The following is a 24,863-nucleotide window of genomic DNA, read 5'->3' as shown; positions in this document are numbered from 1 at the left end:
TCCGATTGAGTTGTCTATCTTTTTATTGTTAACTTGATGATTTTAATGTTTTCTCGATACCACCGTTTTTAGCTTACCTATGTTACAAAAATCTTTTCGGGCTCTGTGGTTTGCCTTTTTACTGTCTTAACCATGTCTTTTTATTTTATTTTTTTTTAATTTTTAGACAGAGGGGAAGGAAGGTGGAAAGAGAAGGAGAGAAACATCAATGTGTGGTTGCCTCTTGCATGCTCTCCACTGGGGACCTGGCCCACAACCCATGCATGTACCCTGACTAGGAATCAAACCAGTGACCCTTTGGTTTACAGTCTGGTGCTCAGTCTACTGAGCCATACAAGCCAGAGCTTAACCATGTCTTTTGATAGCATACTAGCATAAGTTATTAGTTTTAATGTAGTCAATTTATAAAATAATTATTTTATGGTTAGTGCTTTTTTGTGTCCATTTTTAAGAATTTTTTCTCTATTCTAGGTCATGAAGATATTTTTCCATGCTATCATTTAGAAGCTTCATTGTTTTATCTTTCACGTTTAAATGCTAATGGAACTGGTTGTTGGGTAAGGTGTGATATGGTAAGGGATACATTGTGTTTTCTCCAACAGATATCAAATTAAGTGGTTTTAAAATATTTTAAAAACTTAAAAACTGTTTATTTCAATGACCTTTACAATGCGATGTTTAGTCCATGAATTATTTTATTGAGATACAGCTGACATATAACATTGTATTTGCTTTAGTACACAATGTGATGATCTGATATATGTGTATATTATGAAATGATCACCACAATAAATTTAGTTAGCATCCATCAGCACACACAGTTACAATTTATTTTCCTTCTTGTGATGAGAACTTTTAAGACCTACACTCCTAGCAACTTTCATGTACACAGTACAGTGCTGTTAACTGTCATCACCATGCTGTTCATTACATCCCCAGAACTTAAATTTGTCTTATAACCAAAAGCTTCTGCCTTAAATTTTAAATTGTATTGTACTTTTAATTTATACTGTAATTAATGCTGTACTTATAAATTTATACTTTATATTACAGTTAGTTTGCTAAATGGTACATTTTATGGATCCATTCCCTTTCCTTATTTATTATTGGAATGACCACTATATCTGAACTAATAAAGTTTACTTACTTATTTATTTACTGTTTATTCTATTACAGTTGTCCCAATTTTTCCCCCTTTGCCCCCCTCCGCCCAGCCCACTCCCCACTCTCACAGTCAATCCCCACACCGTTGTCCATTCCGTGGGTCATTCATTCATGTTCTTTGCCTAGTCCTTTCCCCTTCTTTCCACCATTGCTCCCTTCTCTCCCCTCTAGCAGCTGTCAGTCTTGAACTAATAAAGTTTATATGTAGTTTTACTGGCGAGAAATTATATCACCATTTTGTACTTCAATTCTATAATTTATCTTTTAGGAAGCTATTCATTTCAGTTTAGGGCCGTTCCCATTTGAGGCCCATGGCCATTACAGCTTGGTACTCAGTTGCGAACACAAGGTTTGTGGACTGGGTGTTCATGAACTAGATGGTTTCTGGAACTATGTGAATGGCCTGCTTTTCATGTCTTCCTATTCAATGATTCCTTGTAGAAACTATAAAACCAAGTATATTTTTTATCACACCACCTAAGTATAACACTATTAAGAAAAATAATAATTAGAAAAGATATTCACAGAAGTCAAATTTTTAAAAAAATCACCTCAACTTACAGGTACAAAAGGTCCTTAAAACATTGTCCCATGTTGCTAATGATTTCTCCCATAAATCTCCAAGCAAGTTCAATTCTACAACCTTGAGTATGGATGGATACCGGTGCAGCTTGGGCCTCCTTTCAGGGGACTGGACTGCTCTGAGGTTAGGGATGACTTTGAATGCCGTGACACAATTAGATCGATTGGGGCAGTTATGAAGATATCTCCATAGCTTGGATTCCATGTGAGATCTTGGAATGTGGGAGGCTAAAATCCAGTCTTACAGGGTTTGCTCCTGGTGAGCCATACTCAGCGCACAACAAGCTTAAACACACACACACACCCTGCAATTTAATTTCTGACATTTTCTTGTAAATTGGTGGTAATAAGAGGCCCTCTGTGGTTTGGGAAAGTGACAGAAATGGTTTTGGGAAACGGAGCATGGGAAAATGAGATGGTAAGATGATAAATTAATGTCCCTGTGTCATGTCATTCAGGTCTACTTGGTAGTTTCCCATTTCTGTTTGTGCAAAAGTATATTTTGCAGAAAATCAAACATTGAAAGTTTGTATTCTTAACCATGGTGAAAGATAAATGTTGGTTTTAGTATTTTACAATATTATTCAAAACAGGGCAAGCTTCTGTGTAAACACATTCAAGAATGAATATGGTTTCTCAAATAAAGAATAATATTTTTTCTTATCTACAAGAGTGCTTTTCCCTATGGGATGTATATACTTGGGCACTGGCCATACAATGAACTTTTTTGGGGGAATGTATTCTAATCATTTTATGATTAAGGCAATGAATGTAAGTTTAGCTGAAACAGTTAAATGTTTATAGATTCCCTAACTATGTGTAGCAAGATGCAAAATACATGGGGAAGGGACTAAGCTTCAACTGTTTTTTACATTTTGATTTTGCTACCATAAAGTAAGTGAGAAGCAGCTCTTGATTGCCTAGTTGGAAGTTCTTGGACACAAAAGCACAGATGTCCCTTCCAACTCCATCCTGCAGTGGACATCTGTTGTGTTTGCCTGCCCAGCACTCATTGTTCCTTTTGGTAATAATATGCTGCTTTCCCACGAAGGTGCTACTATTCCCTCAGCATTTCAGTCCGTTTCAGCAGTAGGAGTGGCAGCGACCCTCTCCTGATAGAACCCATGCCTCTGAAATTCACATGTGGGCACATTCCCCAGAGCCGGCCAATCAGAACCTCTCAGGCTCTGGGCCCCACAGGAACTGGTTCAGAAATGGGTGAGGATGACTAACTCTCTGAGTTCTTACCAGAACAACTCGGGAGAAGCAATTTCCTTTCGTGTAGGAACATTGGGCTGGATAAAATGTAAGCCTGAAATTGTGGGTGGCTATTGTTGCTACAGCGCGAAGAGGCCCATTAAGAATGAAACCATGAGAGGAAAACAGAACCCAGAGAGAGTCACGATTACACCTGCTGGGACACCTATGTCCCACCATGACAGAAAGGAGACCCGCCTGGACTTTTCAGTTATATAAGCCAAGGAATTACTTTTTTTTTTTTAACCTAAGCCAGTTTAGGTAGGATTCTGAGAGAGCTCTGACTCGTATCAGTATCTGGGAGTCTTTCACTTGTGGTGACTTGGCCTCACAGAAGGTGAGGCTGGGACTCTGCAAGTCTGGCAATTCCTGAGAACTCTCTTAACTGAAGTGGGAAAACATTTGTTCTTACTCACTGTCTCATGTCTAAACCAAACATAGGTACGTCTACAATGTCATTACTTTAAAAAGCAGAAAAACAGGCTGGACACTCACCGGTCCATTTCCGGCCGTGAGATTCTGGAGAGCTCCCAGAGATGCCTCCTGGGTGTAGCTGCGGACGCTCTTGGCGATCAAGGAGAGGTACATCCGTACCACGATGGAGTGCCACAGCCACTCCACGCCCCTGGGGTTGCTCTTCTCCTCGGGCAGAGGCATGTCCTGGTACTGCTAACCACACACACGGTGAAATCCAGAATTAATGCCTCCAAGTGATTTCTACCGTTCCACACCCAAACCAAGACACTAGAAACACTGTCTAGTCTAGAGAGACTAATAATTTGTTTAATAAGAAGCCCCTGAAACAGAAATTAAAAGGCAAATACGTATGATCTCCAACAGCGTAACTTTTAGCCCATGATGATGATTTCTCCCTAGCAACATCCCATACCCCGACCTTCGCATTTCACAGTGAGAAAGAACTCAGAGAATAGAGCACAGGCTGTCCTGGAACAGTGTTCAGGCTGCTGTTCAACTACAGGCTAAATCAGGCACAAACACTCTAAAGATAAGAAAAATAGGCGTCTTCCCTCAGAGTTTAGTGAAGTGGTCCAGGACTGCATCAGGATTCTAAATTTACCAGTTCTTCTCCAAGTTCACAAACACCACGATACTCTGAGGAGTGGGCGAGGCCACCTTCTTTCAGTTTTCATGAAATGCCAGTATGGACAGTATTCCTTCCTATGGGTTTTGCCTTTAGGATGTCCAACACTTGTTTTTAGAATGTCTAAACGTGAATATCAGGGTTAAGACAATGTATGTACCACTGGCCATGTGGCATTAAGCCTGTTTCCTAATCTACAGGGAATGCAGCAGTATGGTTTAACGACTAACAATGCAAATTCGGAGCCAGACTGCCTGGAATTCAATCCCATCCCCTCTACTAATTTGCTGAATTATTCTGGGAAAAGTAATTAACCTTACTGTACCTCTGTTTCCTCTTCAGTAAAGGAGAATATTGCCAGTACACACCTTGTGGCATTGAAGTAGGGATTAAAATAACTCAAAATGATGCCTGATACATGGAGTGGGCAAAAGTAGGTTTACAGTTGTTTACATGGAAAATAATACAATAATTAATGAGTAATAACACAAGAATAAACCCCGAGCTTCATGTACGCACAACTATAGATCTACTTTTGCCCACTCCTGCACACTAAGTACTCAGAAATATGCACACACGAACACTTTTCCTTTCAAAACCCTCCCAAGATACCTCTTTAACTTTCCTGCTTCGATTGCCAAAACACCCAATACTTTTGTTGTTGTCAGTCTGGATATTCCGGTTTTGAATATAGACAGTCTGCGAATATTTCTCTGGGAGCTCTGCCTCCAGCTGGTAAGAGAGGTTATGGAGAATACACACACAGTTTTCTGTGGCCTGAGAAAACAAAACATGAATATCGATCATATCCATAGAGATTGCCTTTGCAAGTGAGATATCACAGGACTTCGTTACAAGGTTTACTGGGTGCTTAGACTGCAGGGAGCCTGGGGAGTGGAATGAGTGTGGCTAGGAAGGCTAAGGCTAGATCATAAATGCTCATGAGCACAATGCTAAGGAGTAGAGGCTGAATTTTTTTTTAAATTTTATTTATTTAGTTTTAGACAGAGGGGAAAGGAGGGAGAAAGAGAGGGAGAGAAATGTGGATGCATGAGAGATACAGTGATCAGTCGCCTCTCACATCCTCCCAACTGGGGACCTGGCCTGCAACCCAGGCATGTGCCTTGAGTGGGAATTGAACCGGTGACCCTTTGGTTCGCAGGCTGGCACTCTATCTGCTAAGCCACACCAGCCAGGGCATAGAGGCTGAATTTCTTAAAACACTGTAGAGGCTTTCTAGTTTACTTTTTAAAGAGTGTGTTCAGAATGATTCTGTATTTTAAGTACATAACTTAGTAGCCACGTGGAGTTGGAAAACAGGAAGTGACATTGTCTGTGGAGACCAATCAGGAGTCGATTGCAATAATCAGTATGCAAGGTGCACAAACTAGGACCACAGAGGTAGCATTAGAGAGGAGTAGATAAACCACAGCACATTTCAGAGGTAGAATGGACATGATTTGTGGCTCAGTAGATGTTGGATGTGAGGGGAGGTAGCTCAAGATTATTCAAATTTCTATTTTTATTTGGTGGATGGTGGTAATTATTAACAAAGACTGCAAAGAGAAGGAGCAAGTTTGCGGACGAAACAAGAGATGAATTTAAGTTTACTGCTGATCATGTAACATTTGGGCTCCTTTCAAATATCTACATAGAGTTGTTAAACAAATATTTGGAAATTTAGGTCTGGAAAGTAGAAAAATGGGACTGAGTAGATTTTATTATTCCTAAGCACGTAGGGGAAATCTTAGGCTCAGTAAATGAGTTCATGAATAAAGCTAAACCCAAACAACTACTTCAGGAACACTCTGAAGAGTCATAGTAAGATACAATAATTCATTAAGTAAAATATTTAACTCTTGCATTACCTTGTCATCTGGCTGGTAATCTGCAATGGTTCCTCGGACATAATGGACCAGTGAGTCAATGAGTCCATCACAGCTTCTCATTACCTTCCTCCCGTCGGGGCCAGCTGAACTCATATTTCTAACAGGAAAAACAGAAACACAAAACCATAGGACTTAGGCCATGTATCCAATAGGCCTTTGTTTCAAAGCTTTACTTGATGGTGTTTCCCAAGGGCTTGGAAAACTGGCAGATTTGTCAAGGTGTGACAGACTAGTCCTGGAGTCTATGTCAACTGCTTGACAGTCAATTAAATTTGGACACATCTTCTAAATATATTCATATAACATAACACCATCCTTAAAAGTCTCCTGTCGACTTCATTCTAAGCAACAATATCACAGCATTATTTCCTTAATCATCACCCCATTTTTGGGAGGGTATACCTATGAAGTGAAGATTTTGCAATCAACAGAACAAATGACATCATACACTGTGTAGCCAAGTCCCACCTTGTTCTGTGGCTTAACTGCAATGTACAAAAAGTTACTAAAATCCATCTGGTCTCAGTTTCCTCATTCATAAAGATAGGGTGTTGTACTACATTATGTGAGGATTCTGTAGGTTTCACTGTAAACTGTTATTGACAAATATTAAACCACATGCTCTAAAATGTGATGATTCTATACTTAAAATGGCAGAGAGGTGACACAAAAAATGCAGGGTTTCAGAGTATGTTAGATCTAAGTCAAAAACATGACCTATAAATATCCCTGCACTTAGTCTATTTCTAATTTTGCTAAGCCATGACACCTTTCTATAAACAGTAACTAAATCTACAAGTGGAGGCTGTTTCCTTATAGAGAATGGAAGCTTATTGAATAAAGTAATGCAGTTGGGGATCATGCTTCCGATTCAGATCATGCTTATATTCAGGTATTATTATTACCATGTTCCTTTGAATTAAGTTTTTCTTGTTAGAATTAGCCATTTAAAAATATTTTCACCCTCAAATGTTAACATCTTTGTCAATAAGAATGCCCCCCCCCAAAAGCACAATGCCTTTTGCTAACTTCCACTTCTAAGAACAATTCCTATAAAATTTATCAGACTGGTTCCCTTTCTGGTAGGTAGAATATTCAAAGCACATTAAAGGTATGTTCATAATGTCTCAGTGTCATTCTGAACGTTGAAAGAACAACAATTCTGAGAACTTTTGGGGTCTTATTTTATTCATTAAAAAATACCATATTGAACTAAGTGATTTCAAAAAGACTTTCCGCTCCCAAATACTACTTCAGTACACACTACCGAAGGACAAACGTGCCCAGCATTGTAGCAAGTGCTAAAGGGAACGAGGGCACACGCTCTATACTCCGCCCCTACTCACATCTATAGGTCACAACTGATGATACTTGACTGTTTTTAAACCGCAAAAATGCAATTTCATTATTCGACCTAATTGTTGAAGAGATAAGACTAACTCACCTAAAACTAAGGATATTCTAACAACTGAAGTGTTGCTGAACTGTTACAACCAAGTTTTTATTTTAACAAAATCCCTTCTGTGACTTTGGTTCTCATTTAGCCATGCTAATTAAAGATTCACTTCCTTACTTAATTTTTACTGTGCCTGAACAATTTTGGCACTTTGTACATTAAAAAAAGAAGGCAATGAAAAGGTTCATAAACTGTTAATGAAACCGTTTTTAGGACAGTTTTTTCCTCAAGAAGTTCATTTGAACCAAGATCCTCCATCTACTCTCTGACCCGTCTTCTTAATTTACACATGGAAAAACTGAGGTCCAGAGACTTTCGGTTTCTTTTCCAGGTGACAGCGAGTTAGTGTGCAGGTCTGGACAGGAGAGCCCTTCTTCATTCTGCGTCCTGGGCGGCTCTGGAGTGGAGCGATACTCACCTAACATTCACTCAGCCTGCTGTTTGTTTAGCAGATACCGTATGTCCTCAATTCCAAGACAATGCTGTCATGTTTTAAAGTTTCCCTTTGACCTTGTTAACCTCGGCTTGGAAAAATGGCTGTGGCTTAAGATGGCTCTGACAAATCAAAGGTTGGTCTTTCTCACTAGCTAAACCCACTACATACCTTCCAGGAGGGTGACTTAGCTTTGTTTAACTTCAGGGTGTTTATTTTGAGGGAGAGTGGTGATTCAGTTTGGCAGGACTGACAGTTCACACGCACTAACTGCTGTCTGGTAGTTTGGTATTATCCAGACTCTGCTTGCTTGAAATGGGACTTATCAGGGCTTTCTGGCAGTTGATACCTTTGCTGACAGAAAGTGCATGGAACCCCACTGCTTCAGTAAATATCAAAGATAGTTCCTCCCTTACTCAACCACCCAGAAATATGAATGATAAGGGTGTATCACTTCACAGCACTGCATCTATGAATAGAAGTCACTGGTCAGAAAGGAATTTATTGTTGTACCAACAATAGTTATTAGAAAATAATATATCCATCTTAAAGCATCTTTTCCACAGCTAATACTTCAGTTTGTGGGAATCAGAGAATTAACATGGCTGATGTTAGGCAGAACTGATCCAAAATTTTACAATGCATCTTCCGAATCCTGAGAAATATTTACCTATAATTGTTTGCTATGTATAGCCCAATAGAGGCTTAATATGGAAAAATATCTCAAAACTATGAACAAAATATATCAAAACAATTATCTTGTTGAAACGTAAAAGAGGAGGAGCAAACAGAGTAGTTACTCGATAAATATTATTAGAGTTATCAATGAATATACTGGAAATGTTTAACTTAGTCACTACTGTTTGAATTAGATTACATGACGAGTTTTTTAGGCTGGTATAAGCCAAAAGGAATCTGAGTAAATATGTGGGTACCTTTTAGGAAACTAAAACTGTATTGCATTCTAAAACTATCGCATTCTGAAGTTTAAATTTTAAAACCAGGTCCTTAGGCTGGGAATTAAGAGTTTGTTTTCGTCCCTCCTCCCTCTTCTCCCTGCCACCCTCCGCCCCAGGAAGAAGAGGTGGAGAAGATAAAACAACTTTTCAGATAAAGGCAGAATTATTTTGGAGCTCTTCACCTCTGCTGGGCCTGAAGGAGGGCATACCAGCTTGAACTGTATCTTGTGTTTGATATTAAGGAGAATTTCTCTGGTAATATGACTTGTAAGTGATGGGAAAAACAGACTCTGAACTCTGTACATCTCTGAACAAAACTTTGTGTACTTAGGATTCAGGTGTTTTATCTGAAAGCAAATCAGTGATTCAAGACCCCCCCCCCCCCCCCCCCCCCCCCCCCCCCCCCGCCCCAATCTCACTCGTTCCTGGAAGTCACAATGAAAAGGACAAAAGAGAATCAGACACTCTGGGCCTTACTAGAATTAAAAGAAAGAATGGTATGTCTTTGTTGAGATTAAGGACAGTGTGACTAAACCTTAAATCTCATATAGCACACCAAAGGATGAACAATGTCAAATGATAAAAGTAGCTGCAATTTCAGTGTGTACTAGACACTATTGCAGGAGTTTTACAAATACCATGCTCTGTAATTTTCACAAAATTCCTGACAATAAGGCTTGCTAAAATCTCATTCAGAATCCTGACCTGTAACTCTGTTTAAAATCAGAATTATCTGCTTCTAACAGGACTTTACTGGCGCTTCCACAAAAGGGCTGAGTGTGCCTGGCTACGGGCAGGTGTGTTGTCGGTCAGCCAGCTCACCAGCACTGAGAGCCCAAACTCAGAGGATGGCCAGCTGGCCTGGCAAAATGATGTGTTGATATGAAATGTTTAAAGTGAAAGGGTGTAATTATTTCCAGGACATGAAAATAGCAGACAATAATAGAGTTGGAGTGCATCTTTTCAAGACATTTTGCCAACAAAATAAGTCACTCTAAGAGGCAAAGATTTTTTTTAATGGAACCATTTCTGCAGATAATGGGGCAGTTTCTTACTAATATGCAATATGTATACATGTGTGCATCGTATTCAAGACCTGCTGCCTATGGGGCCAGTCTTAAAGTTCTAACCAGGACATTGAGACAGTGATCACCTCAATAGGTTTTTAAAAACTGTGGGTGCATCTTCCTGTTCACCCACAATCTTAGGCTTCCTGATATCCTGTGTTGTAAATGGTGCAGTAGTACCAGTCCATAAAGACTTGGTGAGTCCATTCTAAGACTCAAGAGGCACTTGATAAGACACTGGCTGATAAGGAGGCATCCTTCTTCCTCTTGTTATTTGAGATTTAGGTCTGGGCTCTCATTTAACTCTCAGCTGATATGTCTCAGACAGTTGGGCCTTGTCTGTGATTAACCCAGAGAAAGCAGCAGTGGTTGCACAGAACAAAAGAGGAGCCTCATTTGAACTGGTGGAGCAAGGAAAGTCTCTGCCCAAAGAAGGGCTTGTCTGTTATTCTGAAGTCAACATCAGATCCTGAGGGTATCCGCAGACAACAGCCAAAGTCAACTGTTGTATCTGCGAACAGAAGCAACAGTGGGAGACAGAACAAAGCTCTACAACCTACACGTTTTGTTCCTTCCAGGACAAGGAACATTAACTGAACAAAGATATGTCAGCATCTGTTACACATCAAGAAACCAGAACGTAAAGGAGAAAATCTATCCTTGAAATCCTTTAGTTCTGCTTTTCTGCATTTTTTGGGTCTTCCAAAAGTGTTCTGAGTAGTCGATGCAGCCAGTAATCGTCTGGTTGGTAGGCAACAGTCATTTCCCCTTGATTGAGCAGGCTGTTCAAGGTAGAGTGCCAAATTCCACTTCAAAAAAATTATAAACAGCAAATGAGTTTCTAAAATGTGTGCAGAAGCCCCTGGAACTGGAGTGGACATTCTTGACCACTAAAGGAGGTGTCTAGTTACCAGACCAGAACTGATGGAGATGCTGCAGACCTGGAGCAGAGCAGTGCAGTGGCCTGCACCTCACGACAGGGACAGATTCTCACCACAGGACAGCAAGAAAGTCATCAGCAGCTTTACCTGAACATGTCAAATCACTCGTTTTTTAACTAATGATGGATTAAAAAATTTTAATAGTAGTTCTGACTATGATGATAGCTTTTGGGTTTTTTTTTTTTTTTTTTTTTAAAAAAAAGAGTTTCAGTGTCATAAGATATAGTTAATAAAATACTGTCTTTTTAAAAAAATTTAGCAGTGAGTTGGCAAGTTTTTTATTTTTTAATATATTTTATTGATTATGCTATTACAGTTGTCCCATTTTCCTCCCTTCACTCCCCTCCACCCTGTACACCCTCTCCCACCCATATCCCCCCCTTTAGTCATGTCCATGTGTCATACTTAAAATTCTTTAGCTTCTACATTTCCCATACTATTCTTACCCTCCCCCTATCTATTTTCAACCTACCATCTATGCTACTTATTCTCTGTACCTTTTCCCCTCTCTCCTCCTCCCACTCCCCTGTTGCTAACCCTCCATGTGACCTCCATTTCCGTGGTTCTGTTCCTGTTCTAGTTGTTTGCTTAGTTTCTTTTGGTTTTGCTTTAGGTGTAGTTGTTAATAATTGTGAGTTTGCTGTCCTTTTACTATACATGTTTTTTCTTTATCGTCTTTTCTTAGATAAGTCCCTTTAACATTTCATATAATAAGGGCTTGGTGATGATGAACTCCTTTAACTTGACCTTATCTGAGAAGCACTTTATCTGCCCTTCCATTCTAAATGAAAGCTTTGCTGGATAGAGTAATCTGGGATATAGGTCCTTGTCTTTCATGACTTGGAATATTTCCAGCCCCTTCTTGCCTGTAAGGTCTGGTCTCTTTTGAGAAATCAGCTGACAGCCTGATGGGAACTCCTTTGTAGGTTACTGTCCCCTTATCTCTTGCTGCTTCTAGAATTCTCTCCTTCATTTTTACCTTGGCCAATGTAATTATGATGTGCCTTGGTGTGTTTCTTCTTGGGTCCAACTTCTTTGGGGCTCTCTGAGCTTCCTGGATTTCCTGGAAGTCTATTGCCAGAATGGGGAAGTTCTCCTTTATTGTTTGTTTAAATACGTGTTCAATCTGTTGCTTTTCCTCTTCCCCTTCTGGTGCCCCTATAATTCAGATGTTGGAACGTTTAAAGATGTCCTGGAGGTTCCTAAGCTTCTCCTTGTTTTTTTGAATTCTTATTTCTTCATTCTTTCCTGTTGGTTTTTTTTTTTTTTCTTCCTTCTGGTCCACTCTATTGTTTTGAGTCCCATTTTCCTTCCCATCACCATTGGTTCTCTATGCATCTTCTTTCACCTCTTTTATGATAACCTGCATTTTTTCATGTAATTTGTGCCCAAAATCAACCAATTCTGTAGAGCTTCCTGATCACCAGTGTTTTGAACTATGCATCTGATAGATTGGCTATCTTTTGGTCACTCAAAAGGATGAGCCCTGGGGCATTGATATGTTTTTCTGTTTGAGACATATCTCTCTCTCCCTCTCCTTTTTTTTTTTTTTTTGTGTCCAGTCACTCCTGTTATGGTGAGGGGCGGAGCCTTAGGTGTTCACCGGGGCCAGGCACCCCAGTCACTAGATTGTGACGTTGTATGTGGTGGCAGGGGCAGGAGGGAAGAATGGCGGTAGCTCTGATCTCCTGGGACCTCCATCCCTGGGGATCCTGGGATCCTGGGCTGTGTGCTGTCCCTGGTCCACAATCGCCACCTCACTGGGTCCACCAGCTGCCGCTCGCTGCGATCCAGTGCGCCCCGGATGCCCCACACGCTCCCGGTTGCCTTATGTGCCCACTGTTCTCCGCTCTCCTCAGCCGCGACCCGCGCCCGGCTGCTCCTCTCCGCTCCCCGCTACCGGTCTGGATGAACGGGTCTACTTCAACTTCTTGGCTGCCTGACTTCCATTCAGATAAATTCTCTGTCAGTTCTGGGTGTTATTCTGCCTCTAAATTGTTGTTGTTCTAATCTTGGTTGTGCGTGGAGGTACGGTGTATCCACCTATGACTCCATCTTGCCGGAAGTCAATAAAATACTATCTTAAATTGTAAGCTACACACAATTATTTTTAAACATGAAAAAACTTAAAAATTGCTGACAAAGTCATTCTTGGGAGTTTCTCTTTCTGTTCAAGACAACGCAGAAACTAACTGATGAAGAAAGTCAAACAAGTACAGCTGTCTCAATATAATAAAAATAATTCTTTGGTCTCTTTTGCTGATTCTTCTTCCTCCATATTTTCCCTATTCATGTATTTTTTAAAATAATTATCCCAGGCCCAAACTAGGCAGTCAATATTTATGGACTGATAGTTAACAATAGTTTCTTTAGGAAACAGAAATGCCATGTATTTTCTGCAAAGTATAAGTTTTTTTTTAATGTATTATTTATTTGTTTTTAGAGAGGGGGAAGGAGGGAAAGAGGGAGAGAAACATCAATGTGTGGTTGCCTCCCCTACTGGGGACCTGGTCCACACCCCAGGCATGTGTCCTGTCTGGGAATTGAACCTGTGACCTTTGGCTTTGCAGGAAGATGCTCAATGCACTGAGACACTCCAGCCAGGGCTGATTATTTGATTTGTTTGCTTCACTAATTTAATTATTGTTGAGAGATTTCAAAATAATGACCTAAAACCCTTGAGCCTTAGCTTATAGAAACATCATTGTTAAAAATGAAGATCTTATTTACCCATTTAAGTATTGCCTTAAATTTACTTAGAGACATTTACAAAATAATTTAATTCATTAAACCACATTTGTATATGTAAAATACCTAATTTATAAAATGAGGTTATGACTTACAGTGTAACATTACTAGAAACATTGCCAATTCCACTATTTATGTTTATATATCAAATATAAAGGGTTTAAATAACCATGCAACTGAAATTGAAGCTGATGATTCAATTGTCTTTGCATTTCTGAAGAGTCACTCTCCAGGCTGAACTATGTAAATACTTCTATCAGGTTTACACTGTCAGCTTAGTTTCACGTTACATAATTTATCAAAGGTAAATAACTACAAATATTGTAAGCAAGCAAATTCTCGATCTCAGGTCTATATCCTTACAGAAAGAAAAAAATTTTTGATATTAGGGGAATTAGACCCTCATTATATTAAGTATCTTTTAAATTAGCTAAATAGTAATTTAGGATTATGTACAAGGCTAAACAAACAAAAAAATCCTTTTCTGTCATGAGTATTCAAAATAACAGATGGATGAGCAAAAGGAAATAGAATTAAAATGGATAATTAAGAAAATGCACATTCAGGAAAGTTCTGAAGTTTGATATCCAGATCAGCATAAAAAAGTGAAATTCAGTATAATAACAACATTTGTGGAGCAGACAGATGTAATTAAAAACATTACAATTTTACATGGGGAAATTCTGCTAACTCCATGGTTAATTAGGAATGTAGCTTTTCTTTTTAAAGGTAAGTTTGATTCTTCTGAGTATTACCTACCCCCCCTCCCCCAGCTAGGTTTATAGTGATACGCAACAGTGAAAATTTCTTTTAAGACAATTAAAAATTTTAGTACATATAACTGTTACACATTTATCAAAACACATTTACCATACCATGACACATGTGGGGAAAAGCGAAGGTTAAGTCAGTTGTAGGAAAACACGTATGACCAATTGCTTTTCCTCTTTAACTGGCATACATAGGTGCACAATGTAAATAAGAAAAAGCAGTATGTTTTGTAATGCACTCTATAGTTTGATCATTTTTTCCTATTACCCTAAACATAATGGCAAATTCTGGGGTAGTTTTTATAAGGCAGGAACAGTTGTTAGTCATATTGTGGTGAGAAGATTAAGGCAGCAGTTTTATAATCCTCTCTCAATATGACCGTTATTGAAAAATGACAGGGCTGATGCTAACAGAACGAGGAGCTAGGGAATGAGAGAAACATTCAAATACCTACCCAATTCTCTAAGAGCTCCGTAAGTGTGACTCCCAAGTCAACATCTTCCCACCAAAACTCCTGGGCAGCTTTAGTTAAGCAATTCAATGCTTCCCTAAGTCCTTTCACACTTCTTTTATGTTACCCAATGTAATATGATTATCCCTTCAGGTGCCTATCTCTCCCACTAACCCTAGAGTTCCTTCAGGGCAAAGGAATTTCAGTAGCTTAAAAAGTGCTTTGGATATAACAGGCACTCAAGAGACAGTGAGAGGGAGGGATAAGAACAAGAGGAAAAACAGACCAAGTGGTAAAATCCCAAGAGGGCTGGACTAGTTGCCTTTCTCAAATTTCTATATTTGTGGAAGAGTCACTGGCACTTAATTTCTTCAACTGAAGAATAGACCACTATCACAGGCTGCCTAGATGTTTTTGTGTTTGGCCCGAAGTGTTTTCAGAACCTTGAATCTCACTGCTCTTTGGGGATAAGCACTTTTTTCCCCCTGTCTGGTTTGAAAGCCCCCACCATTCCCCATGGCCTGGTGGGGGCTTGGTCTGGTGGTCATGGTCTGTCCATTTAAGTGCCTGCCAGTCCCCTGGAGGCACATTGATTTCTGACCTCTAAATTGTTTCCACTTTCTTTTTCTTCTTTTTATAATCCTCACCAGAAGATATATTTATTGATTTTAGAAAGAGAGGATGGGGGAGAGAAGGAGAGGAGGGGAGACAGAGAGAAACATCGATGTTAGAGAGAAGCACGGATTGGTTGCCTCCCATACACACCCTGACCTGGGTACCAGCCCCGACTGAGGATGGAACCCACAACCTTTTGGTGCACAGGAGGACGCTCCACCCAACTGAGCCACCCAGCCAGGGCATTTCTACCTCTTCTTTAAGAGAATACTTAGGGAAGAGAAAGAAAGAAGGGAGAAAAGAAAAGGGAAGAATGAAGCCATGAGAATGATATGGAAGAATCGACAATAATAAATGTTTGGTAGAAATTTTGGACATACCTTTAACAACCACTGGTTTTATTTATGGCACATGCAATCAAAGGTTTTCCAAGTGTGACAGTCAGTGAGGTAGAGCGCACGCACTTGACAGCCATGTCACACCAATTCCCAAGCAGTTACTCATCAGAAATAGAAAAGCAGGGGCTCACAAGGAGAGTGTGCGTGGGAGAGGTGTACATTCAAAAGAGGCAGCTAGTGCTTTTTTGGTAATTTACGACTCCATGATTGTCACAGAAGTCCTTTGAAATCTGAAATATCTGGAAGAGTATCCTACTGACTGCAATAAATTATCAAATTATTTTAACTGTTAGACTTCTTGCCCCAAGTAAATGAAAACAATTTTTAATAAAATGAGGTATTTTAGGTTTTCTTCACTAAAAAAAAAGAGAGAGGATGATGCTGAAGCTTTATAGTACCTTCCAAGAAAACAAAGGACTTGTTTTTTTTTTTTTTTGAAAAGGGATGTATATGGAAAAATATGCCTATATCCTTAACTATCCACATTTTGCTGTTAAAATAATTAACTAATGGAAACCCAGTGCCTGCAGTGTACTGATAAATGTTTAACAACCAGCTTTCTGGGGGCAGGGAAGCAGGGACATTTCTGACTTAGAGGGTTTGCCACTTTCTGTGGTATAAATACTCCACCATGGCTGATTTCGAGCTGCCAACATGATGTCACACGTGTGGAGTTAAGAAGAGATTTTTACCTTCTCAACATACCTTTCCTGTTGATATAATTATTTGTCTTCACCTTGAACTTACTATATTCTTATCCTCCCCACACTAGCTAATATTGCTGACAGGAGACCATAATGAACTCCTTAACATGACCTTGAGGGCCCCAACAGTCTGGCCTCAGCCTGTGTTTCCAACTTCTGTTTGATTACTGTACATCACAAATTTGATACTCTTGCCAGACTTGATCATTCACCTAATTTGTCATACATCTCCATTTGCTCACTCATTCATTTATTCTTTTCCTTCATATACTTTATACTTGCATACTATGAGCCAGAAACCCTGCTAGGGGTTACAGATTAAAGATTTTAAAACTGCAAATGCTTGTCTGCCTTTGTTAAGAATGAGCATAACGTGCAGGAGAACAGCAAACAAAGATGAGATTTAAAAAAAAATCCCACCCTGGCTGGCGTAGCTCAGTGGATTGAGTGCGGGTTGCGAACCAAAGCATTGCAGGTTCAATTCCCAGTTAGGGCACATGCTTGGGTTGTAAGCCACGGCCCCCAGCAACCGCACATTGATGTTTCTCTCCCTCCCTCCCTCCCTCTCTCTCTCTCTCTAAAAATAAATAAATAAAATCTTAAAAAAAATCCCAACTTGGCACTAGTGAGTTTGAGTTGAGCACCTGCCATTTTCTATTGAAGTAACCCTGACTGGTACACCTGCCACAGTTAAGAACTCTGCTGTATACGGTAAGGCAATAGGAGCTACAGAGAACTTTTAAAATACAAAATGTCTTAAGATTTTTGAAAAGCTCAAAAGTGCATTAAAAGAGCAGTCCCCATGGACTGCACAGAAGATGAATTTGAGGGAGACCATTTACGCACCTCTTTCGCTGTTCAAGAATTCAGTCCTTCTCCTTAGAGAATTTGTGACTATTTAAATAGTCCACCAAGGCCTGGCTCACCTGGCGCCTCTTCTTCAGTGTCTTCTTATCTCATTTGGAGGGCATGAATGGCCCTTTGTCCTGCATTCCTGCAGCACTGCGCTTGGACCTTAGACACCAGCAGTACATCAGAATCACCTGGGGGCTTGTTACCATAGCAGTGGACTGCTGGGCCTCACCCCGAGAGCTTCTGATTCAGTAGCTCTGGGCTTGGAATTCACCCAAGAATTACAAGTGTGGTGACTCTGATGCTGCTGCCCTGGGGGCCCCCCTCTGAAAACCAGAGCTCTAACACGTTCCACTGCAGCAATATTCCGGATCGCTGTCTCATCAGCGTCCCCGGCTAGGTACAAGTTCCTGAGGACTTTCTAATTTATCTTTGTGAAGCTCTCAGAAGCTAACATAATGTATTATACAAAAGTGCATCTGATGTGCATTACTGTGTGGCTGGAAATAAGAGCAACATCTTACCATAATAAATTCCCTCAGTTAACACCCAGGTTCCCTCAAACAAAAAAGAAAGAAAAGAAAAACTGTAACTAGAAAAAAAGATCGAAAGGCAGAATACAACTTGACTTCTTTAGAGCTGCCCAATTTTGATTATATCCTCTGATTTCTTTTAGTCCTTAGACATAAAGGGCACTGATTATTTTCAATTATGAGAAAGCTCGATACATATGATCCTAGAGAAGTTAAGACTGTCATTTTTTCTTCCTTCTACATGTGTTTCTGTTTCTTCTTGATTTAGTTGGTATCTGACAGCCCAAGGGAAAATAAAAACATTTCAAGCATTTTTCATCCTAATATTTAGAAATGCTGATTAAACTCACTTCTTTGTAGCTATTTTTATGGCAAGACATTCTGTCACTTTAGGCAATGTTGCTTTATAGCTATTTAAAAACACACAGGAATAAATTTAAATGAAGAAGTGAAAGCTATAAGGCATTGAATAAGAAACACATAAATGGAAAGGTATTCTACACTTGGGGATTGGAACAACTAATACTGTTAAACAGTCCACACTACCTAAAGCAATCTACAGGTTCAATGCAATCCATATCAAAATTCCAATGGATCAGTTGGTTGGGCATTGTCCTGCAAAGTGAAAGGTTGCTGGTTCAATTCCCAGTCAGGGAACGTGCCTAAGTTGTGGGTTTGTCTCCAGCTGGGGGTGTGTATGAGAAGCAACTGATGGATGTTTCTCTCTCACATTGATGTTTCTCTCTCTCTTTTTCCCTCCTTTCCCCTCTCTTTAAAAGTAAATAAAATCTTTAAAAAAATTCCAATTGCATTTTTCACAGGAAAAAAAAATTTGTAATTTGTATGGAACTACAAAAGACCCCAAACAGCCAAAACAGTCTTAAGAAAGAACAACTGTAGGCATCATGCTTTCTGATTTCAAACCATATAATAAAGTTATATTAATTAAAACAGTATGATATTTTTTTAAGAAGTATGGGTATTGGCATAAAACCAGACACAAAGATAAATAGAACAGAATAGAGAACCTAGAAATAAAACCACCAATATACGGTCAATTGATTTACAACAAGGAGTCAAACATACACAATGGGGAAAGAAAAGTCTCTTCAATAGGCAGTGCTGGGAAAAGTGGTCAACCACATACAGAAGAACAAAAGTGACCAACATTTTACTCCATATGCAAAAATGAATTCAAAGTGATTTAAAGACTAATAATGATAAAACTCCTAGAAGAAAATACAGGCAGTAAGCTCTCTGACACTGATTGGTCTTGGAGATGATTTTTTAGATTTGACATCAAAATTAAAGACAACAAGCCCTGGATGGTGTAGCTCAGTGGATTGAGCATGGGCTGCGAACCAAAGTGTCGCAGTTTCGATTCCCAGTCAGGGTACATGCCTGGGTTGCAGGCTGTGACCCCCAGCAGCCGCACATTGGTGTTTCTCTCTCTCCCTCCCTCCCTTCTCTCTATAAAAATAAATAAATAAAATCTTTAAAAAAATTAAAGGCAACAGCAACAAAATACAAACAAGGGAAACTACATCAAATTAAAAAACTTCTGCACAGCAAGGGAAACCATCAAGAAAATGAAAAGGCAATTTACTGAATGGAAGAAAAGTTTGCAAATTGTATATCTGATAAAGGGTTAACATATAAAATGTAAGATATCAATAGCAAAAAACAAATAGTCCAATTAAAAAAGGGACAGAAAATCACAATGGACATTTTCCCAAAGATGTACAGATGGCCAACACGTACATGAAAAGATGCTCAACATCACTAATCAGGGAAATGGACATCGAAACCACAATGAGGTATCACCTCACACTTGTTAGAATGGCTGTCATCAAAACGTGAACAGGTAAGTGTTGCAAGGATGTGGAGAAAAGGGAACCTTTGTGCACTGTTGGCAGAAACGAAGCTGGGGCAGCCACTATAGCACATGGTATGGAGGTTCCTCAGATCATTAAACTTAGAACTGCCAAATGATGCAGCAATTCCACTTCTGGGTATTTATCTGAAGGAAATGAAAACACTCAAAAAATAGATGAACCCCATGTTCATTGCAGCATTATTCACAATGGTCAAGCTACAGCAACAACCTAAGTGTTCACCGATGGATAAATGGATAAAGAAAATGTGGTATACATGTGCACAATGGAATATTACTCAGTCATAAAAAGATAAAGAAAATTCTGCCTTTTTTGACAACATGGAAGGACCTTGAGGGCACTGTGCTAAGTGAAATAAGTCAAGCAGAGGAAGGCAAACAACGTATGATCTCATAGAATCTAAAACACCAAGCAAACCGAAATCGTAGATACACAGAACAGACTGGTGATTGGCAGACGTGAGAAGAGGGCTGTGGGGACGGGGGCAGGGCAGGGTGTTGACAGAGTTGTTGAAGAGAGTCAAAAGATGCAGATATGAACTTCAAGTTATAAAAGAAATAAGTTCAGGGGATGTAATGTACAGCATGGCAACTATAGTTGTAACTGTGAGTAAATCTTCAAAGTTCTCATCACAACAAAAAACATTTGTTAACCATGTATGGCGATGGATGCTAACTAGACTTATCGTGGTGATCATTTCACAGTATATACACAGTCACGAATCACTACGGTACACACCCAAAATCAATGTATGCCAATTATCCCTCAATAAAAAAATGAAAATAATAAAAACACTGGTTCAAGAAATTTTTTAACCTCATCATTAAATTAGATTTTTGTAAGTTAAAAATAGCATGAAGCATAACCCCTGTGAGAGGAGGGAGGCCAGTCCACATGGACTCCTAGGTGTTGAGATTAGGTTATTTGGGTTCTCTGCTGCAATGGACACCTTCTCTCTATTATGGGTAGCTTCTAAAATCAATCATGTCTGGAAACAATACTCTATTGATACTTGAACCTTTCTCATTATCTCTGCATCATGGTTCTAGTAGTTAGAAGGATGTTTATAATTTCCACAACATCTCAAGACAATGAGGTACAGTTTTAGACAGACATGAATGCAGTATTGAGGAGGCGGAGTACAGTGTGCAATTACCTTAGGCATCCCGTGACATTGTAGAATATGTCAAAATCCAGCACACCGTTTGCTTTGGGGTAGTCTCCCTCTGGCCACCCCGAATAGGGGATGATGATGTTTTCGGTCAGGATAAGCAAGGCTTCTGTTATCATGAGATTCTTGAGTTTGTCACTGGAGGACAAGTTCCACAGCAAACCTGGAATTAAAACAGTACCGGTGGGTCAGAGGACTGCTGCAATGGCCGGTGACAGCCAGGGCTGTGGCTAGTTATTAAAAAAAAAAAGGTGGGCTGGGGAGGCAGCCCCTTTTCCAACAGAAAAAGCTTCTTTATAGCTAATTAGATGGTAATGGAAGCTGATCCATAAGAGCAAGTAAAAAATAGATAAGGGGGAGGGGAAGAGAGATGACCATATAAAAACTATGCAGGTTTAAATTCATCAGGAATGTCAATGAAAGCCAGAAACCCTTAGACATTTATTGCTGTTTCTCTTAAGCCCCCGCCATAAAGCTGAGCACTGAGAGAACCATTTTTGAGCTCACTAGCTGGGAGGCTTGAAATGACCCTGTTGTAACTAAGACTTCAACTTTTTTGAAGGGTCCTATTTTTTTTTGCCCGCTTAGATGCCTGAAAGAAATGCACCTCCCTCTGCCTCCTGCTCCCGACTACCTGCAACTTCCACTTGACATTTGCCTCCTAATAATCGCAGGAAGGGCTTGCAGCAAGCCTCCAACTGTGCTTTTCCTGTCAACAGCAGGCTGATTAACAGCACCAATTACTACTTATTGACTCCTACCGAGTGACAGATTTAATGTCCTCGTGGAATGTATGCTGGTTACCTCATGCATTTCTCATAGTTCAGCACTGAAGGAGAGACAAAGTATTTTATCTATGTGCCAATTTGATGGCCTAAGCATTGGTCTAAAGCTGGAACCACATCTGCTCACTTAACTTTCCCTTGCCTTTTGAACTCTGCCCCCGCCCCCCACCAGAGAGAAAGGGTATATAAGCCAGCTCAGAAAAAAATTAAGATAACAGGATACTGTACACTTTCCAGGTCATCTGTGAGGCAGGCTGAAGCTGGGTACCGAGAAAAAAATACAAAATGGTATACACGAGTACATTTAGGATTTGTTACTTACAAATTTTTCGTTCAAATACTTCTGCTTCCGTGGAAGGACTACACACCTATTGCTTGCTATTCATTGCAGTGACTCAGCAGCATAAAGCTGCTTGGCCATCCTTCATTCCTCAGTGAGTTTTTCTAACTCGTTAGCATCCGGGAAAGGAGAGAGGGGGAACAGAAAGAAGGGATCTTCATTTTCTTCCTATTCACTCTCCCACCACCAGTCGATACCTCCTGCTTGCTAACTTTACTGCTTTGTCTGTGTAACGGAAAGAGGAAGCACAGGTATGCAGGACAGTCTCCTTTATGAAGAAAAAGCAAACATGGAGATCTTGGCTGGATTATGCGGTGATATCATCTCTCCTAACTTTAATTAACGAAATAATACAGTTAAAGCGTGGTAGCTATTCAACCATACTTGTATTTGGCCCATCAATTAGAACATGCTAAGTCTAATGCAGTCTTTTGTGCTTAAACAGTTTACTTTGGCTGTGTACAAATAGCTAATTTCTAAACCCAAATTTCCACCGCAGCCTACACTTAACTTACATTAGCCACTGAGACACTGGGTCTGGTGTCTTGTAGGGACTGGAATTCTGGCTCATGAGGAAGTCTTTCCCTGACCAAGCTAGCATTTGGGTTAGTCATCAGCAGTGCCCCTCAGCCACAGTTTTGCAACACAATGACTTCATTCCACCCACCTCACCTCAGAGGCCCCGGAACTGTAAAACTCCGAAGGTGGTTGAAAACAATTAAAGGCAGATCTGAGGTGGAGTTCTGGTTACTAAGATACAAAAGAAAGTTAGAAAGAAAAGAGAGAAAAGGGAAAATAGCTTCCTGTTCTACATAAGCAAACAAATTAAGCGACTCTGCCTGTGGTGTCGGAAGGAGACTTGGTTTGGGGTGGTGAACACACAGTACAGTGTATAGATGATGTGTTGCAGAATTGTACACCTGAAACCTGTATAATTTTATTAACCAATGCCACTCCAATAAATTCAATCAGAAAAGAGTCTCTGCCTGCCAGGGGCTTAAAAGCGTGAAGCATAATGACACTTCCCTGTTATAAAAGACCACACAGGGCTCTCAAAGGAAAAGTACACCTTACAATAAAAACCAGAGGAGATTAATTTGAACAAAGGGACTGGAATTTTCCTTCAATAGTCAATGTTCTTTATTTACAGCTTGACATGCAATGATTATGTCTACATTATTTCTATGGTTGGCAGTGTTTTAGTATATATAATTTTTGAATCTTTAACATAGGATGTTATATAGAAACAGCATACTTGCCAAATTTCTGTGTGGCACAAGCTAGGGAGGAGCTTAAATGTTCCCTAGAAAGTCAAGATTATACACACTTACACACACACCCTCACACATGTACACACAACATCAATGAATGACCAAATACAAATGGGGAAAAATGTATGACAATATAAGACAAAGAGTTAATACTCTTAATACACAGAATCCTTATAAATTATTAAAAATTCAATGACTAGTAGAAAAATTATTCCAAAGCCAAAAGATATTTGAGTCTAATATACATAGGAAAGCATGTTCTCCAGTAACTAAAGAAATGCAAATTTAACAACTAAATATCATTTTCTGTGATTATAGGAGGTGAAACGAGAAACAATGAGTGGAAATTTTCAGGAAGGAGATTTTGGCTCACTGCATGTATAAACTTCTACGACAGCACTGAAGAAAACAGAAAAGGTCTACTTGTAAGACCCAGCTCTATCACTGGAGCTGATAAAAATGAGCCCATCTTTTACCAAAATATTGATAAGAAGGTTTTATTCTGAAACCAGAATTTTAGACTAGACTAGCAGTTTCCAAATAAAATTAGCCACTGGCAATTCAGAATTGCATGCATATTCCTGGGCCGTACTCCACACTGACTTAGCCAGTACCTCAGGATGAATTCCAGAAATTCATGTTTTGTTTTTTTTTCCCTTCAGAAATTCATGTTTTAAAAGTGATTTCCACCCTGGCCAGGTAGCTCAGTTGGTTAGAGCATCATCCTGATGCATTGAGGTTGTGGGTTTGATTCCTGGCCAGGTCACATGCAAGAGTCAACCAATGAATGCATAAATGAGTGGATCAACAGATCAATGTTTCTCTCTCTCTCTCTCACTTCCCCTCCCTTCCTCTGTCCCTCTCAAAAATAAAAACTAAAAAAAAAGATTCCTATTTCTGGTACTGCAAAACTAATGGGACTATCTGACCCTGAGTAGATGTCCCTTTTAAGGATCTGATTCTAGAATCTCTGATATAATATTTAGAGTTTAGGTTTTCATTTGTTTCACCTCTAACTTCTGGCCAATTTATTCACAGTGCCTAAATTTCAATTATGGTTCTCTGTTGCCGCTGCTCTGCCTGCAATTTTCTATCACTAAGCTCTCATTTTAGCCAAAGGAGAAGGAACTGGATTCTAGCAAGAGATATACTTTGAATAATTAGCAACAATGGCAACTGAATTATCCAGAAATTTATCGCCAACTGTGCTATTTGCAAAAAAAAAAAAAAAATAGCTACCTAACTAGTAAAGGGATCTTACAGATATTAAAACCCATTTTAGTTAATATGTTGCCCTCTAGGACCAGAAGTATAGTTATTTAACTAAGTCTGCATGACACTTAGATAGCAAAATGTACAAATTTGATAATTAAATGATTCCTCATTTTTAGTACAGGAGAAGGGGGAGCAGGTAGAGGAGAAAGAAAACTGGGGTTTTAACCTTGTTTTCCAAAGTGATCATGAAGCATGAGGGTTTTT

At 39.5% G+C, this 24,863-nt stretch overlaps 1 protein-coding gene across 2 annotated transcripts in view; it reads right to left on the bottom strand.

Annotated features, from left to right (window-relative positions):
• Window positions 1-24,863, bottom strand: part of PKP2 (plakophilin 2) — an 88,007-nt gene that overhangs the window by 12,362 nt on the left and 50,782 nt on the right. Inside the window, exons 6-9 of one of the 2 annotated variants that reach the window (XM_036019178.1) lie at window positions 20,974-21,151; window positions 5,974-6,091; window positions 4,718-4,882; window positions 3,499-3,669 (exon numbers count right to left, since the gene is read on the bottom strand). In XM_036019178.1, coding sequence (XP_035875071.1) covers window positions 3,499-3,669; window positions 4,718-4,882; window positions 5,974-6,091; window positions 20,974-21,151 — 632 coding nt within the window. Of the gene's footprint in view, window positions 1-3,498; window positions 3,673-4,717; window positions 4,883-5,973; window positions 6,092-20,973; window positions 21,152-24,863 lie in introns of both variants that reach the window. The other variant, XM_028533025.2, reaches the window with a different exon arrangement.

This window comes from Phyllostomus discolor, chromosome 2, assembly GCF_004126475.2.
Source record: "Phyllostomus discolor isolate MPI-MPIP mPhyDis1 chromosome 2, mPhyDis1.pri.v3, whole genome shotgun sequence".
In the NCBI taxonomy this organism is placed as follows: Eukaryota; Metazoa; Chordata; class Mammalia; order Chiroptera; family Phyllostomidae; genus Phyllostomus; species Phyllostomus discolor.
The sequence above is the reverse complement of the archived record's forward strand: the minus strand, read 5'-3'. Positions and strand labels throughout refer to the sequence as shown.